Consider the following 19,146-nt stretch of genomic DNA (forward strand, 5'->3'; position numbering starts at 1 on the left):
TCTGTGCTGAAGGAATACATTTGCTAAGTGACTTATAAGATAAATGTTACAAAATAAATGAATAAAATTATAGTAGAGGGTTTTTTAAGCCACCTGAGTGTCAATGTACTGCAAAATGACAAAACAGGCTTCTGATAACATTACACCCTAGAAAGGTAAGGAAGTGGAGAGATTGACAGCTAACTGACATGTTTCGCTTTGGCTTAAAAATAATGCATTATGCCAGGTCCTGCATATTCTTAAAAATTAGCTGAATTAATATGAGCTTGTGCAGATGTTCATGTTTCAGGTTAAATGTGGCTATTTTGACCAAACATAATGTTTTCTTATTTGACCACAAAAATAAAAGCTCCACATATCCTTTCTCCACTTTTTGTAACTTCATGACCCTTCCTCTTACTCATGTCTGCTCTGGTAATTGCTGGACCCTTCTGTAAACTAACTGAATTCTCTGCAGCAGCAGCAGCCTGTCCCAGGAAATGAAAGTGGATCAGAAACACAGCTGGAAAAAGGAAGGAAGAAGCAGGAGGCAATGGAACCTCCACCTCTTGGTGGCAGCATGAGTTATACTAACCCACTTCATCCATGGAGCTATATACCTTTAGGAAAGGGCACAAAGAAAACATTCCCTATACACCTCAAGTAAGTATTGAGGCTAGTTAGAATGTTAATTGGGTTTTCTTGTTCCCAAGTCAGTTTTCTGCCTGCTTAGTGAGCTGAACTGACTCCCTAAGGGGAGCCAGTTCCAGAAGGATTAGAAAGGCCAAGGCCACACAAGGGGAAAAGGGACAAGAGCATGATGCCAGAAAACAAAGGAAGAAGAGGCAATGTGATTATTCCCTTCAGCATCAGCAGTGCGTTTGAACAGCTCAACTTATCTAGCATCACCTTCAGAGCAGATCTTTCCTGCATCTGGAAGATGCTAGAACTAATAAACATCATCTTCAAATCAAAATAAATAAATAAAATCAAACTGTCTACATTCAAACAACAGGAAAACCAGGTCTACTGAAGATATTAAAATACTATGGATAATTTTTTTTTTTTTGAAAGAAAGCCACAAGTTTGGAACAGCTTACAGATATCCTGGCAAGTTTTCTCCCCAGATTCCATATTAAGCTTAAGTTTGCTTGATTTTCTCTTACATCGGCATATAAGCTACTTTCTTTTGGCTTGTTCAACATTTCTTCCATTACAGATATGGGACATGGAGGCAAGGAGATCTCTCTTACTTAGGGGAAAGCAGACTTGTTTGTTTCTGGAAAAAAGCCCCAAAAAGTTTGCCCCATTCTACCCTGAATCGGTATTTTCAGTTAATATAGATCTCCAAACCCTGATCTTTACGAAGAAAGCTTTTCGTTCACCTTTATAATAATCAGCATGCATGCAGTAACTGAAGAGTGACCTATTTATTTATATTTAAAAACTACTTCAGCTGACCTTAAAACATTTTTGAAAGTGACTAACCACTCACTACTTCAGTGCAACACCTATTGGCTAGAGAAATAAAAAGGCTGAAACATATCTATATACCTATATATCTATCTATATTTTTCTGCTTCTTAGATCAGCAATCCTGAATATAGAATATTTATTCTAACACCCTTAGGTGTTAGAATTTGGAAAAAGCTGCCCTGAACCATATTTTCAACACAGTTACGTAGCAGTAGAGACTCAGACATTGAAGACATGCTGGCACACACCTGAAAAAGACACCACAAAGAAGTCAAAGAAACACTATTCGTACTCCAGATTACTTTGATGTAATGCTTGATCTAGAGGTCATTTACAAGTAAAGCAGAGGGTTCCCCTCTCCATTCTTCCCCCACTTCACAGCATTCTCTCCTGCCTGCTCTGCAAACTATTACTACTTGACCCACTAACACAGGAGGTGGCAAAAAAAATAAAAGAGGGGAAACTAACTAGAAAGAGAAGGTAAGATTATTTAACCTTAACTGAAAAGACAGACAATTATCCTTCATGCCTCAGTTTGCATATACATAAATCTTACATCAGAGTCAAGAATGTAGATTCAGTTTCAAACAACAGGGAAGACTTTCTGGAGTATAAGTCACCATCATCAGCAAGAATAAGCTTCTAATAGAACTTTTCCAATTATTTACAAAATACCCTTTCAGGCACTAGATTATAAATCTAGTATCAACTAAAAATGTCCATTCTGTTAAAAAATCATATATATCAAAAAAAACCCATGCATACCTGTTTTGCAGCAGTCTAGTCACTTTGCTCACACAGCTGACACTTTGGTCTCTCAAGGATTTTCTAATCCTTTCATCCAGTTTGGTACAAGAGAGATTATTTCCAAGTGGTACATCGTTGTTGTTTCTTGCTCTTTCTATTGGTCCCCTTGTGCCATTTGTAGCTTTTGGTGTACCCCCACACATTTTCTTTTGCTACAAATCCTCTTGTAAAGCTCCCTCAAAGAAACTAAATACCCACTGAAGAGATACAGTCTCAAGCAGATTTCTTTACTATAGATCAACCATTAACAATGGCAATTTACCATCAGCTTTCTTCCCTATACAGGAACAGAGTCTGCCGAATTTCCTGTCAGGGGAAAAAAAGGCAAAGAGATCTTCATATATTCTATAAGCCATTAATGCAGAAACACAGCTGTAGTTAATGTACTGCTGCAATTATTCCAGACAGAGGATTAGACATGACTTTCAAGTTTCAGAAGCCATCGTAGACTTGCTCTTGCTGCTGTTAGATTTTTTTCCTACCAAGCCTGGTGCGAAGCTGTAGCAGATACAACAGCTAATATTGACTTTAACTATGTTTGTTTCCTGGTATGTGATTAGGTAGTTGGCAATTATGTAGTCACAAGACTGAACCATATGGCCTCCTAAAAAAAAAAAAAAGCATAGTTGCTTTTGCAGTGACTCGCCCTTAGTTGCAAGGTTGTTCTAACACTGGCTACAACACCCTGTTAATGGCTCTCATGTGAGCAAGTGTCATCTGACAACCCCTAGCAACCTCATATAGCTTAGGAGCAAATAAGAATCTGTCATCATTGCCATATGGTTATCACTAAAAAAAATGACCAACACCAAGAAACACACTAGATATTCTGCACTGTAATGCTTTTACTTTTAAGGACAAATAGTATTTACACTTGGCCAAGAATCTGAAACTACTATTTTGGAAAGCTTTTTTAAAAAGTAGTAGGCAAAACAACAACCAAAAAGAGTTTGTCACGGACATCAAGTTGGTTGATAAGAATTTATAGTCATGTGCCTATTAAAACAATTTAATGGCAGTACTGATGACAAAAATATGTAATAAAATACTTCTGACCAAGAAAACTTAAGTTTTTAAACAGAACGAAGGAATCTGATGTTTTGTTCAGGCTCAGGTAATTCCACTGTAGAACAAAGCCCTCTTCCCCATCCCTGCTTTAAAAAAAGTTATCTATTTCTGCTCATAATTCATGTCTTACATAGCTTTCCCCCCCAATCAGTAAAGTTTTAGACTTTATGGTTAACAGCCACGGGGCTAGTTCCCTTCCAGATTAAAAAGGGAAAATAACTTTGCTAATGGTCACCAAGAAACACAGCAGTAGAATTAGAAAACACAGTAAGATTTCAAAACCCAGTGCTACGTGCTACCTGCTAAATAGCACAGCACCCTTCTTAAAAGGATTTTGTAATCTCAGTAAACCCCAACCTCTGAACATTGGACAAAAGTCAAGCGGAAAACTAGAGCAAGGTTAGGTTCAACAACTTGGTCAGTTGCAGAGGGAAGCCTATAGCAATAAAAAAAAAAGCTCAGTTTCAATTCTCAGAGTAGTGACAAGTTCTAGATCACAATTACTCCTCCTCCCAAGTGAGGGAAACAAGTGAAAAGCTTTGGCCTGTTCTCAAGTCACTCAAACGATCTAGGAGAGGGCAACTCTAGCCCTCACCACATTGAGGACGACTACTTTAAACATCAGTGTTCCTAGTCACCTTTGAAGTGCCAATGAAACGAGCAACTGTTGGCCAGGTTCCTACTCTTAGACTAAGATCAGCAACTGATAGTATTCACTTCTGTCCTAGCTTTTTCCCAAACAAAACCCAAAACAAAATCCTGAAACATTCATGATGATCACAGTATTGGATTCACATCGGAGACTAGAAATAGGAACTCCTATAAGCTCACTAAATAGACGTGCTTCACAACACTACCTCACCTGCAGATGAAGTCATCTGTAGAATACTATAAATCACAAAATACCTGGGGAATTACCACCGAAAACCCACAGAACAGTTTCTGAAAGAAAAGCAAATCCACACATGGAAAACACCCTGAGTCCAAGGAGTAGATAATACAGAAAATGGAAGAAAGTGTCCTGCTCTCCAGATACAATCTTCTGGGAAGCAGAGTCTAATCACTCTTTTTCTAGGCTATGTGACAGCATGTCACCTGCTCTGTTTGTAGGTCATTTCCTGTCCTTCATCTCCACTGCAAGACAATTGTCTAAGTGATTTCAACTCAAGGTAATACTTTAGCAAGAAAATTTGGGGTGGGGGAAAGAGGACATATATACGATGGAGTTATCTAATTAAGAATAATTTTCTGTAGAAGTTATGGCTGTCCACTAAAACTTAAGCACTGTTTGCAAATCTAACAGAATATTTGCAAAGCCCCCAGTAAAGTTTTATTTTCCAAACAGCTTTTAGAAGCAGGCTAGAGAAGTGTAGGAAAACAGAAAGTTTGAATCATACCTGCTGTTTCAGTAAGCGTTTGTTTTTGCAAAACATACACTTAGCAAAATTGATACACAAAAAATGCCTGTGACCCAAACATTCAGGATGAGTGCCAAAACACATGTTTAAAGGTGAAGTGGAATCTATTTTGGATTGCTTAATGATGAATTTCCCTCTTTTAGTCTGTTGAATAGCTTATGTAGAAGATGTGGGTTCCCTTCCTCCCTCCCAATTTGAAGCATTTACCCTGCATTGCTCCTCCTCTTTTTAAAACCTTGGATATGGAAGAGTTGTGCTGATGCCACACCACATTCTTTTTCCACAATGATTTAAAGTAGTCCTAATATGGTAAAGCACTATTAACCTCAGATGAACCACCTTGTTCAAGCATGATACATAGTTACTAGTTTCACACAAGTTAGGCGGGATACATTGCCGATTAGTCATGCAACAAGTGAAGGAACATGTTATTTGCAGCACTTCTCTCTCTCTCTCTGTTTAGGTTTTCCTGCAGAAAGAGTTCTGGTGGAGAAGAATAAAGTTCTCAATATCAGGTCACTGCACAGAAAGGTTACTGTTTTTTTTTTTTTTTTTTTTTTAAAGGTAATTCTGTATGTTACTGTATTAAAAGCAAAACAACATTGGATCTGTTCGTTCACTGAAAAGTTAGAATTCCACAGACTCCCTGCTTAGGGGAAGAGAATATACTGGATTTTTGCAAGGTTGAAAGCATTTTTCATCATCTTTGTTGCTAGAAAGCAATACCATCACACACACACACAAAAAATGACCACAAAACCCACACACACCTGATAGAGGCTAACAAACAGATCTATACAAGTTAAAGTCACCATAAATTGCACGCATCAGCTTTCCACAAACATCAAGAACAGCCTATTAAACCAGTGTTTCCCAACTCAGCCAACTTTCGTAAGTTTGGATTCACTGTTCATTGGCTTATCTACAAGTCATAGGTTTGGAAGCTAGGTTTCATACAGTGTCTCAGTGATAATGTAAAAAAAACAAACCAAAACAAAACACCAGCCAACCCTAACCAAACAAAAAACCCAACAAGAACAATGTCTTTGAAGTAGTACCATAAACAGCACACACAGAGACAGTGCTCTCAGTTGCCAGCCCCAGAAATGGAATTCCTCATTAGGAAAGAGAGGAGCTCAAGACTTGTAATTGCATGAAAAAGTGCATATATTTAATTGTGTTCTACCATTAAGAAAAGTGTGTTTAGTTTTGCTAAACTAGGACTTTAAACAAAGAAAGGTAAAGTATGCAATAAGGTTAGGACCCTAGATCCATCACCTGATCCCTTCCTCAGTACAGAAAGCCTTGCTTAGTCTTAATCAACTTTCCTACTTCCATCCCACTTTCCCCTCAACCCCCATACATTCTAACAGCTAGGAGAGCTCAGCTGATCTAAGTTAAGTCAAATAGTTTGCAGAAGCTGTTTCATAGTAATAATCTTTATAATTTCAAAGAACTGATGGTTTATTTGTTAATTTAACTTCCTTTAGGGTTCCCCCCTCGTTGATCTGTTTAAAGGCGCCTCCAGCAACCAACCCCCAGCTTTCACTGGAGCCAAACAGGTTGAGCCAAACGGCAGCAGCCGGACGGGAGCAAGCAGTGCTCGGTCCAGCGTCTCTGCCAAGCGCCGGGGCGCAGGCCGCCCGGCCGGCAGTGCTGCCCCACCTCCTCCGGCACGCAGCGCCGGGTCTCAGCAATGCATCATTCCCATGTCACTTGTTCCAGCGGCGCCATGTGACTGGGCCGGCGTCCAGGAACACAGCTACTAAATACAGACACTGCCAAGGCACGTCTGAGAACTGCCTCTGCCAGAAAGTGAGATGAATAGAAATCTCTTATCCTACCAGCTTTACTGCCTCTGCTTTTCCCCACCTTCTCTTGAACAGAAGGAAGAACTACACATTGCACATCTGAAGGGGAATTTTGAGCAATAACGCAAGGCAGAATCTGGTATTTATAACACTGTACCAGCTCTTGTTCCCTTTCAACGCTGTACAAAAGTGCTGACGGATCTCAGACCTTAGTATCTCCTACGTAAAATGAGCAGGTCAGCACAGACATCACCACCACACCTCAGGGGCGGTATCCTGAGGCATGGGTTTGGTTGCCTGCTCTTTCCTGTTCCTTCTCCCTCTTCTGTAAAGCCCTATTTTTAAATTTTTTTTTTATTTCATAAGAAAAACTCTGTATGCATCTTCCAAGCCTCTGTTCAAAGGAGCAGTTTTAGAATATGAAAATAAAAAAACGTGACTAAGAAACAATATTATTTGACACAAGTAAATACATCTTAATGCCAACTGATACAAATGAACAACATTGTTTGGTGTTCAACACCTCCCCCCCCCCCCCATTTTTTCTAGTTAGCTGGAAAATACTCCTTTTGCTAAAAGACACACAAACACCTTCACTCAAAGTAACTAAAAACATCCGCATATTAAAAGAAACAGTTTCATTACAAGTTTCCTCCACTTCTGCTATGAAAAGGCTACATTCGCAAGAAGGCTTTGTAAACTTCACAGCCAAAAGGTGTACTTTAGGGTATCCTCTCCAGGTGTGCGGAAAGCATGGCAAATCCCTTCTTCATCCCTGTTCCAAACACAGACTCCCACCGCACAAGAGAACGCCCTCAAGCAGGGCTAGAGTCAAGCGCTACGCAGGGACCCCATGCCCTTCTTCCAAGGGTAACTCATTCAGAAGGGGTCAGTTTCAACTAACCCAAAAGTGCATATTCAGCACTATGATTTCACTAAAAAAAAAAAATTAAAAGTTACCTGGTTCTAGGTGCATCCTTCCAAATTCATAATACATGAAATCAAAGATATCAGATGTGGCTCTCTAGCAGTGCTGAGAGCTGAAGCAACCCAGTTTTTTTCATCAGCTAACATAATATTGGTGAGCCCTCTGTAAATGGTTAGGTTAAACTGATGTAAGAGCAAGACGGTTTTTGATTCTTTTAAAATAGAGATTGTAACTGAAAAGTTAGTCCGCAATAATCAGAAAGGGAATGAAGAAAAACTAAGTATGTTGAATACTTAAGAAAATTTACCAATTTACCCAACTGGCAAGGATATGGGAAAGAACACATACACAAGAAGCCATCCTTGATCACCCAAAAGTAGCTATAGCATGAACAGCAAAGTCCATCGCCTCTGTCTAGATGAATGCCAGGAAATCCTGACTTAGATTGAACGAAGTGATAACACAGAGGGATATAACGTCAGTTCCGGCATTTTTCACTAGTTATAGCCAAAAATATGTTTTGCTCCTCTTGTTGTTGTTATGATAATTTGTCTATTCCATCCAAAACACTTTCCTTAACCCTCTCTTGTAGACAGCATTGAAAGTAGCTTTCCAGTAACTAGCACTGAATCTTGAAGGCTTACATACATTTATTTTCAAGTTTTACTGGAAAGGGAAGGAGGAGCCATGTCTTAGGACCCTGTACAGAAGATCAGGGTAGTTAAATCACTCATACCATAATACCTTCTCAATGAAAAAGACTACACACAAAACCAAACAAACAAACCACAATCCTGCAGCTGACTGGCGTGGGCAAACCTAAACTTACTGCAAGACACTATGCAAGGGAGTTACGTTCTGTTTACCACCAATTGCGTAGGACTTTGAATGTATAAATAGTCATTAAGTTATGAAATAGCCTCTTGCTTAAAGCAGGCCAACTGCTCTAACTACTTACATAGGATCCTAAACATTTTCTCAAAAATACTGGTATTATATTAGACTTAAAAGTTTATACAGCCAGCCTGATAAATAATTTTGGTTGACCACACCCAGTAACATGCTAACATTTGGCTGGCAAGTAGCAGTCTGTCAATCCTTAAATATCTGGACAAAAAAATAAAAATCACAAAAAAGAGTAAAGTGCAACCTTGTCATGCAATAGGAGAATGCTTCACACATTGAAGAGTCAGTGATAAAAACAAACCATAATTTCTAAAATGTCAGTCAGCAAGCTTATGCAGTAATTACTTATTTAGACAAATTAGAAACCTTTCTCCTCATGAGAAGGTAAGAACTGGTCAAGCTCCTTCAGTGTTCCCCAGTAAAACTTTGTACAAGACAGTCCTTTATAATGGACCTGACTTTCTTCCGAGATGAAGTCTACCAGAGCAGACTCACTAGGAGCCTTCTTAACAATTACAGATTCAGGACAACTTCATTAAAAAACAAACAAAACCCTCTCACTTTCTTTTCTAGTCAAAACAGGGCCCAAGGATACAACTCTAGGTCTACACTCTGAAGTCTATACTCTAGCAAACTTTTAGTGCTTCAGTAATGCAAATGAAAAGCCACTGTTTCAATCAGATTTCTAGTTCACATGACACCACATTTCAATACAAACATACAATTATTTCTTTAAGCAGTAAACAAAGTTTAATTCAGAGGTTCAAGTCATCTTTGACATTCCACCCAGGTGTTTTTTGCTTAAAAACAAAGAAATCGGGCAGATGTAGTATCAATGTATACACAGGTTCATTGAGTTGAGTGAGTGTTTTGAAAAACCCATGTCTACTACAAAATACAGCGTTCGGTTCTCATTTTCCTCTCCATTCAATACCTACCCCTGGACTCATTAACCAGTCCATCTATAGATAGGCATTTTACAGTCACCAAGTGCACCATAAAGTGACAAACAGAAAAAGCTAGTATTCAAATACGCACTATTTTCCCAGTTCCATTCAAAAGCATTCCCAAACATATTCCTGTCTTAAGACTGCGCACAGGAACTTCTGAACACAAGACATTTAGTACCTGAATTGTCCCTAAACTAAACCGTACTCTATCCAGTCCACAGCGGATAACTGACTTACATCCTCAAATCTCCCAAATACTGAAGTCATCAGGTGTTACTCACTCACTCTAGAACTTGGAATAATATGTGAAATGGTTTTAGCGCTTAGTAAGCATGCTGTATATCCACAGCCAGATGTCATAAATATCTTTATAATCAGAGAGGGTTAATTTTTCCAACTCTTTAACTTGATGTTATTTAGAAACTCTTTCAGCAGTTGGTAAGGCAGAGTTTGGCACTCCTGAAGATGTTTCTACTGGCTACCATGTGCGAGCAACTTTCCTCCAGGCTGAAAGCCAAGATCAAGTAAGAGCTCAGATGCACGTCACTACAGTTGTCTGCCAAGTGAACTGAAGTGGTTACCAATTCCCAGCTCTTTATTCCAGCCCTCTCAACACAACTGAGGACTAGAACATACGAGACCTCCATAACCGTTTCTGCATGAAGTCTGACAGCTTAACACAAACTACTGCAAGAGATGGTTATATCACTGACCTTTACACAGACATGACTGAGGAGGGCTCCAACACTCTCTATCAATGCTACCATGGAGGTGACAAATGTCCAGCAAATAATAAATTTCAGCACAGCATGGGAGAAGGCAATAGCATCTTGCACCACTGCAGCCATTTGCCAGGACCAGAGCCCTAACACACATGGACCAACCCCGCTGCTGTATAGCCAGGCAAAGTGGTTTCTGCACCTAACTCGCTTCTTCCTTGTGCCTGCACCACAGCTCACCAACCTTCCTTTCTGGCAGCTTAACGGGTCTCTGCCCAGCTTGTTTAAACCAGTCATGTTAAACAAGCCAGGACTTCAGAAACAAAAGGCCCAGGACCTTTCCTAGAGTAGGTTTTGTCTTAAAAAGCACAACAAGTGCAAGTTAGAGAGCAGAGTGTTAAACATGAAGATTTTAGAAGGTCATTTTGTGGGAACGTGAAAGGAAAAGCGAGGAAAGATGACGGACACAAGCGCTCAGCTGTTCAGCAATAGTTAGACGAGTTCATGTGTCCACACGTAGAAACACAGAAGACAGACACAAAAATCTCTCTTAAGATAAGCTAATTCCTTTGACTTGCAGACTTTAAAAAACTTTCATAATTGTCTTTTCCAGACCAGAGAGTGCTTTAACATTACAACATTATATTGAATTCTGTAAAGTTATCTACATTCAGTGAAAGAATAACAATTTAAGAACTATGCTTAGAACTATGTATTCAACAGTTTGTAGGTCATTCTTTCTGAGGTTTCCTTCAAAAACATCATCTAATGTACTCTACTGAGATTTGTACCCCTGACACTGTGCATTCACATACCCAGGCCCAAAAGTTGAGCAATTTCAGGTGCTGGATAATATCCGGACTCAGAATTCAGCGCAAAGGCTCCACACAGAAATCCAGAGCACCGAGTTCATTCCAGCCACTGTTTTCTTTCATAAAAGTCAGTAAACTTAATGATGATAAAAGCTAAGAGTAAGAAACTTCCTGACTTCATTATAAAATATAAACTACTAAAGTGTTCAGATTTCTAATTTGAAAGTGCTAATACCAAATTCAGCCTGTTAGCACCTCTATTAGAAAAGTAAATAAATATTGTCAGATTGTTTACTTAATACAGCTGATTTCATTAGCACATGTGAAACTCCACTGAGCACCTTGGAGGAGAAAAGCTGAAGTGTATTACATTGAAGTGAGAATATGCTGCAGAGAAAGCTCCATACTGATTCAGTAATTACATCACACACAACTCAAGTTTCACTTCAGCACAGTCTATGGAAGGAAAATCATGAGTCAGTTTTAACAGCAGCAAGCGTGATGTAAAACCCTCATGCCCATTTATCAGTACAATTCTAAGAACCTCACCAATATCCAGGAAGTGTGCTGACTGACAAAACAGAGATATTTTGGCTGTTGGTCATGTAAAAGCACCCATATTTGCCCTAATTGAATTGGGGAAGGCACAGGCACTATAACTGAAACTCTTAAGCTAGTCCTCTCGGTGCTTCAGAAGAATGCTTTGCCTTGCAGTCTGTGCTGAAGTTTGTCTTGTGACCTCAATCTTGTATATAAAAACATGACATTGCTACAGTATTCAACTGACAAATGCATACAAATAGGGTAAACGGAGTGAGGCAAGAAAGGCAGCAAGCACTGTTAAGATAAGGAGAAAGCAGAATGGAGAAGAACCTGAGCCTGAAGATTAAGTGGAGGCAGAGCACACACAGGAGATGATTCATGACAGGCAAAGGTGAACAACCACATCTATGCCTGTTAGATCAGTAGTAATCTGACCCTATCAGAGGAAGTGCATGCAAAGGTACAGACATTTGCTGCCTTCACACAAGAAGTACCGAATTCAAAGTCCTCCTTTTCTCCCTTATTCTCTCTAGCAAGCCTGTTAACCACCACCCTACAGAATTGCATTCCTCATCTTTTGCCTAAGAAGTGTACCCATGGAAACCTTCACATAGCAAATACTGATAATTAGGGTAGCAGAAAAACATTCTTCTTACAACACTGTCTGAGTGGCATGCAAGACCATGCCACTGTGTAGTGTGCTCTTAATCAAGGGTGTACTTAGTAGAAACAACTGTTGACAAATATATAACACAAGACATGGGTCTAGTGTGCTCAGGTGGCCAAGAAGGCCAACGCATCCTGGCCTGTATCAGAAATAGTGTGGCCAGCAGGAGCAGGGAGGTGATCGTGCCCCTGTACTCGGCACTGGTGAGGCCGCACCTCGAATACTGTGTTCAGTTTTGGGCCCCTCACTACAAGAAGGACATGGAGGTGCTGGAGCGCGTCCAGAGGAGGGCAACGAAGCTGGTGAAGGGCCTGGAGCACAAGTCTTATGAGGAGCGGCTGAGGGAACTGGGGTTGTTTAGCCTGGAGAAGAGGAGGCTGAGGGGAGACCTCATCGTGCTCTACAACTACCTGAAAGGAGGTTGTAGCGAGGTGGGTGTTGGTCTCTTCTCCCAAGTAACTAGCGATAGGACAAGAGGAAATGGCCTCAAGTTGCGCCAAGGGAGGTTTAGATTGAACATTAGGAAAAATTTCTTTACTGAAAGAGTGGTCAGGCCTTGGAACAGGCTGCCCAGGGAAGTGGTGGAGTCACCATCCCTGGAGGTATTTAAAAGACGTGTAGATGAGGCCCTTAGGGACATGGTGTAGTGGGCATGGTGGTGTTGGGTTGACGGTTGGACACGATGATCTTAGAGGTCTTTTCCAACCTGTATGATTCTATGATTCTAAAACTGAGTCTTCTCCTCAGAAGCCATCCCTGAACATCATTAAGGTGCAAAGTAGATTACAGATGAAAGCACATGATTGTTAGTGTCAGAAGGAATACCTACAGGAACAGGTATGTCACCAAGGTTTGTAGCACACACAGTCAATATTAATCCAAAGAATTCTCTTTGCAAAAGAAGTCCTCAGCAGCTTCAATATTACTGAAATGCCAGAACAAGAAATAAATTGCTTTTATGAAAACAATTACTCCATTTTCTGGCCTCTCTGACCCCAGCTATTTTGTCACATCTACTCTCTCTGGGCTTTTGGTCTGCTCTTACTCACTGTTCAGTCCAAAGCTACAGCAAAAGGCCACTACCATGCACTGGAACTCCTACATCCCACAATGTCACAATGGGGTGACATAATGACTAATGATTACAACAATTTTGTCAAACCTCTTCCATCTTCCTTTCTTCCCAAGTTTTAATAAAGCTATTCTGCTGCTTCAACTAAGTTTACATGAAGCCAGCCTCTACTGGCAATAAAGCTCTGCATCAGCTTTTAAAAAGTTTCTCTACGAATTCAGCTTTTATGAATGAATACCCACATTTTTCAGCCCCAAGCAGCTCTATTTTCTCACTCACATCAATCCATTTATGTCAGACAAGTATTCCGCTACAGCATTAGCATCATTGCTTTAGATTGTAGTGTGTTCTGCTTTAACTTGTGCTACTGACATGGGAAGGTAGCTCCAAGGCTTTCTGCTGCTACTATTCCCCAAATCACTTTCTACTGAGCATAGTATGTTGCAGAGTACCCAACTACCCAGTTTTGGACATGGAAACAGCAAAAGTACCCTAAGAATAAGGAATCAAGCACCTACTATCCAACTGTGCATCAATTTAAGAGTCAGGTGTGTAGGAAACACGCTACTACCTGGTTATGCCACATGGATAAGTTATTTGTAAATCAGAAATAAGATAACCCACTGGCAAAACCAATTTGATCAGTCAGGCAAGAACGCAGCTTTTCATGGAATTAAATTAAATAACCAAGGTACATCCATCCCTCTCAGAACGTCAGTAGCTTATGCATTTCCACACAGTTTTTTAGCCATCTGTGGCAAAAAAAAAGAAAAAAGAAATAAGAAGGGGGTGTCTTCTTGCAACTTTAAGAGAGAATGAGAAGTAGTCTCAGAGCAAAGCTAGAAGAAACCAAGAGATTGTTCAGTGACAGAATTGTGTAGGGAAGGGGAAATCAAAACAGCTTAAGAGGGAGAATGGCCTTGGTTCCTGCAAAGTTCAAAAGCTGGAGGACTTGGGGTTTGTTTGTTTTCCTTCAAAACAGCCCCAGGCTGGAAGTGTGGTTTCCACGTCAAAAGACCATACTTTCAATCACTTCCTCTCTAAGCTGTTTTCTTGAGTGAGACTGTAATAAATCTCCTTCTGCAGAACTTACTCTAGCTCTCATTACTGAGGAAAGGCTAATGCCAGAGCAGAAGTACAATACTGCACCTTAAGGCTCACCTTCAGCTGTCAGTGAAGAGGTACGTGGCTTAGATTTGCTGTTTAACCTTCCCTGCCCCCATGCTCAGACCTGGCCCTGGGCTGCATCACCCTTCCTACAGCATATAAAATAATGATTTTCTTCCAAATGCTTTTTGAAGGGTTTACAACCAGATGTTTAATGATATTTCCATGTATAAAGATGTACAATGGGTGCTCAGTACCATTATTGCTGCGTGGATGTCTACAAAGCTGCAAGAAGCTCAAGAGAAACCCAATTAGGCTACGAGATTTTACTGAGGAGTGTATCATTTTAACAAAGATATAACAAACTGACATGCAAGCAGACTCAAAGCTCACTGCCGCTTTCTTTCCTTTTTCAGAAGGTGGAACATTGCCAGGCTGGTAATAAATGCTGTGAAATAATGCTTAGCAAGTAGGATCTCACCAAGCATTTCAGCACTATGACCAAAGGAATTACTAGTATCAGCTGCCAAACAAATGATCTCATATACCAAAGCTAACAAACTGTTACCAGATAGATATCCTGCAGTTACAACATGACATCCGCTCCATTATAGACACCAGAAGGAGCAGCTGATACTTAAAGCTGAAGAAACAGCCCGTTTCCAAGTTTCAGACACAGCTGAAATAACACAATCTTTTTTTTATAGAATCCACATAAAATGAAATTATTCCCTGTTTTACAACATTCCTTCACTAAACATACCAATATCAAAGAAATTTCATCAGAGGCTGCAATGCAGAAATTACACATTCAGCAGTGAAAGCACAGTTTTCCAAAAACTCCAAGGCATTTCTTTTTGTTCTTATACCCCTGGATATAGCGGTTTCACTGCAAAAAAACCCAAACCACTAACAAAGACTCTAACTGGTGTGAAACCTTAGCCCTCAGTTTAAGGATAATATCAATCTTTCATGCTAAAAGGTACAGAAAAGCACTGATGTGAAATCTCATTCTAGAATCAGGTAAACACAATTACAGAGGAACTGCTAAAAAATTAAGTACAATCAAACTATCTGCAACCCATATCCATTTCCTTAATGGAATCCATCCCCCAATACCTTACTCAAATATATGCTGAGCACTTGAGACTTTCCAGTCTTGAGATACTACGTGCTTATAAAATACTCTACTTAATCCCTAAAGTTTAAAATTCATGGGGAGTAGGATGCTTTGTTTTTGCAGTGATAGCTATCATTCTGTTGAGCACATGACCCTAGTAGCACTCCAAAAGTCTGTACAAACTACCTTAAATCAATCTTGTAAGGGAAGTAACATTTGATAAGGAAATAAGAAATATTAGGGGAATTTAGCCACATAAATACATATTTCTCACACACAAAGTGGTTAGGATTTCCTCAGAGTGTTAGAGGCTGAAAAGAAATATATTGAACTACAGTGACTCAAATGTCTCTGTCGAAAGGGGTGTGTGTGTATGTGTATAGATGTATATTTTAATGTATGCATTATATGCATATATACACAAGCACACATACAGATATTTTTAGTTAAGGGAAGCAAAAAGCGGTAGTAATAGAAACCAGAAGCTGAAGGTCTGTGTACAAAACTGCTTAGAACAAATACAGTATCATGTCACTAATACCCATCTGTTCTCCAGCTGGTTTGTAATTTCTCTTTTTAAAAAAGAATTAAGATATTCTACAATTCTAACTACTACCCTTCTACCACTTCATACTTCCATTACTTTGAAGGGAGGTGCAGGCTAGTAGAAAGTCCTACTACCCTAATAGCTCTATATTAACATCTACACCTCATGTTTACTTTCTCCTCACCCAGCAAGTAAGGGTTGTGTTTACATGAACATGTAGTGCAGCCCAACAGGACTACATCCACAGAGTGAGTTAATTGGTGCTAAGGACCTGACACCCACACTATATGTGTTCTGGGGTTTTGGCCAGCTGTAGTCTGGTCCAGGGACTGAATGCCCATTAGTGGTTGGAGCACACTTTCTAATTTCATTCAGTCCAACAGGAATCCAGTTTACGCACCGAAGCCACTTCGCTACGTGAGCCAAAGTGCAGTAAGTGGAGACAATTGAGAGGTTTTCCTTAAAAGAGCATTCCTGATCCAAATTAAGATGTTAATGCTCCTGCACCCAAGAAACCATTTCCTGTGGCTCCACATTCAGCTACAGGCACCATGTCTCTTTTTCTCTCTGAGGTTGTGCCAGTTCATCCTGGTAAGCAGCATGGACTTTGTAGCTTGCTGTTCTCTTCAGAGCCAAAGAGAGTAAGCAGCACCGACATTTGGTCAAGGTTTAGCTTCCATTAAAGGGGAGGGGGGCAACAGAACAAGCACACACAGTACTCATTACAGGCAAATCTCAAGCCTGGTTGATGGCCTTCTGCAACAAAACTTCTGTATTCCTGGGAAGGCTAGAAAAATACATAGCTTCCTAATGACGTATTTGAAAAAAGTTGTCAATTTAAGTTAATCTGAGGAGGTATTATCTACTAAAGAGATTTTTGGAGATATTGCTTGGGGTGAGGAGGGTGTGTGAAGACACTCAGGCTTTCAAGACACTCATAACAATTCAAGGTCCAGGGATACAGATGGTTATTGGGCTCACAGGGCTGCTTAAGAGAGCTATACGCAGCAAGACATACTGGATGTGGAGAGACCTCACTAATGAAAACACGAAGAAGGAATAAAAATAATTAAAATCCTTAAAAATATAGGCTTGCCATTAGAACAGAAGATCATCCTGCCACTTTGCCCCTAACAGTGATCAGCAGCATAAGCTTAATACAGAGGCTACAAAAGATTAAATCTTCCCTTTTACTTAGGTCGAATCACATATCTCCAAATGGAGATTACCACTCAACAGAAAGTTTATTAAAAACGTTGTACTAGAGCTTCTAAGACCCAGTAAGTATGCTCCTGCAGGCCATCACAAGATCACTGGAAAGAAAGAAAAAGCATTGCAGTGCATTTAAAAGTCATAAGGAAGAAGCTTAATGCAATATTAACAGGCAAAAAACCCCCCACATGCAAAATGCTTCAAAGAACTTTACTAACCTTAAGTTTGCCAAAAACTAAGCAGATAGAAAAGGAATGGGGGGAAATAGGGGATAAAAAGAGTGATGAGTACCTACAATAATATTCTAACGATAACAGTTTTTGTTTAAAGTATCACATCATTTAAATGTTATTCAAATGGAAAACTGAGTGTGGAATATCTTACCTAAGAAATAGAAAGAAGAAGAAAACAAATGCAAGCCCTAACCTCCCAAAATACTCCAGATGGAGCAATCTTGCTGATTTTAATGGGGGACACACTGTGCAAGAAATCTGCCTTCATGGAAGTCCTTGACGAATCCAATAACCTTAAAACTAGAACTAACAGCACTAGTTTCTGATACAGACTACTTGGTAAGATTTTAAGTACAAGGCAAAATATTTAATAGAGTTACCCAGGAATTGCCATTCATTTTAAATATGGAAAATATATTTGTTTTCTTTCAAATTAAAGGAGAAACTTAATTCACAGGGTGAATAAGTGCTACAAACACTAGCAAGTATCGCATATAGACTTTACAGCCTCCTGAAATTCACCAACCCTTCTCTGATGTGAATGCAGTACCAGTACAGTGTCCTACCACTTTCAAAGGAATCGCCTTATAACCCGAATATCCTAATGCCATTTTGATGTTACTCCATTTTTCACCATGATCTTGCAATTTTGGCCACGCATTTGGCCATGGCCCACACAGACTGTCTTTGAAATCATAATGGCTCCATGATTGTGATCTTTCGTACTTGGCACTATGGCACTTTGTGCATCAAGACATTTTCCACCCCTCTCCCTTAGAATTCTTAATAATTTCAGCAGTGAAAGCCCAGATTCCAATTCAGTCCTGTATATTATCTGATCACACGACTAGTCAACTCACGCTGAACAGAAAAAAAGACACAGAGCTTGCCGGACATGCATGTGATAGTCACTGTGCTCACCAGGATCGGTTTGGTCTTGTGAGCAGAACAGATGCTAAAAGTAACAAAGCTTCAAACCACCAGCCTGAGCAAAATGCTGTTCCCGAGTGTTTAGAAAACAGTAATAATTCAGTATCCGATAGAGATTACATATTCAAGCCTTGAAGTAGCAGTAGCTACTAAATCTCACCTTTAAGGATTTGCGATATCACAAGCAAAGAGAGCAGTGAAAGGTGCCTAATGCTCAGTGGGTCACCAGACTATGCACGTGTATTTAGGTCTCAACAATTAACCCACTTTTTAATTTTCCTGTGCTTATGAGACCTGAACGCGACTTATCACAGCAATCACGCACAAAGGCCAGGAGAGGGGAGCCCGGCGCCTCTCCCCCGGTGCTGCCGCGGGGCCGGGCGGTGAGCGCCCCACGGCTCCCGAGCGTGCCACTTCCAGCTCGGATGTAAAATGGCTGAGAGATCCAACGAGAGGGAAAGCCGGGGGAAGAGCCACCCCTGCGCGGGTGTCTCCCGCCGCCCCCCTCGCCCGGCCGGGCGTGCCCCCTCCCCGCGGGCCGCTCCTCCCGGGAACTTCACCGAGGGGGAACCCGGCGGGGAGCAGCGGCACACCAGGCGATGTTCTCGTTCCCTGCCGGCCTCTCCGCCACCTGCCCCACTGCCCCCCGCAGCCGGGGCGGCTCCCGGGGCCCATGTGGAGCCGGCTCCGGCGAGCCCGGGCCCGCCCTGGCCCCGCCGCTCACCTGAAGGCAGGCCCCTCCCCCGGAGCCCGGCCGTGGGGGGCCGCCGCGCTGCCGCCCCTTTTGTTGAAGAGCTTCTGGAGCAGGGTGGGGGCCATGCTGCCGCCCTGCCCCTGCCGC

At 40.8% G+C, this 19,146-nt stretch overlaps 1 protein-coding gene across 4 annotated transcripts in view; it reads right to left on the reverse strand.

Moving 5' to 3' along the window:
• FNIP2 (folliculin interacting protein 2) overlaps positions 1-19,146 on the reverse strand; it is a 53,263-nt gene extending 34,117 nt beyond the window's left edge. For 2 of the 4 annotated variants that reach the window (XM_075149417.1, XM_075149415.1), the window contains exon 1: positions 19,030-19,146. In XM_075149417.1, coding sequence (XP_075005518.1) covers positions 19,030-19,124 — 95 coding nt within the window. In that variant the 5' untranslated portion in view covers positions 19,125-19,146. Of the gene's footprint in view, positions 1-2,220; positions 3,196-19,029 lie in introns of those variants that run through there. The other 2 variants (XM_075149414.1, XM_075149413.1) reach the window with 1 other exon arrangement.

Source organism: Calonectris borealis, chromosome 4 (assembly GCF_964195595.1).
Source record: "Calonectris borealis chromosome 4, bCalBor7.hap1.2, whole genome shotgun sequence".
NCBI classification, from domain to species: domain Eukaryota; kingdom Metazoa; phylum Chordata; class Aves; order Procellariiformes; family Procellariidae; genus Calonectris; species Calonectris borealis.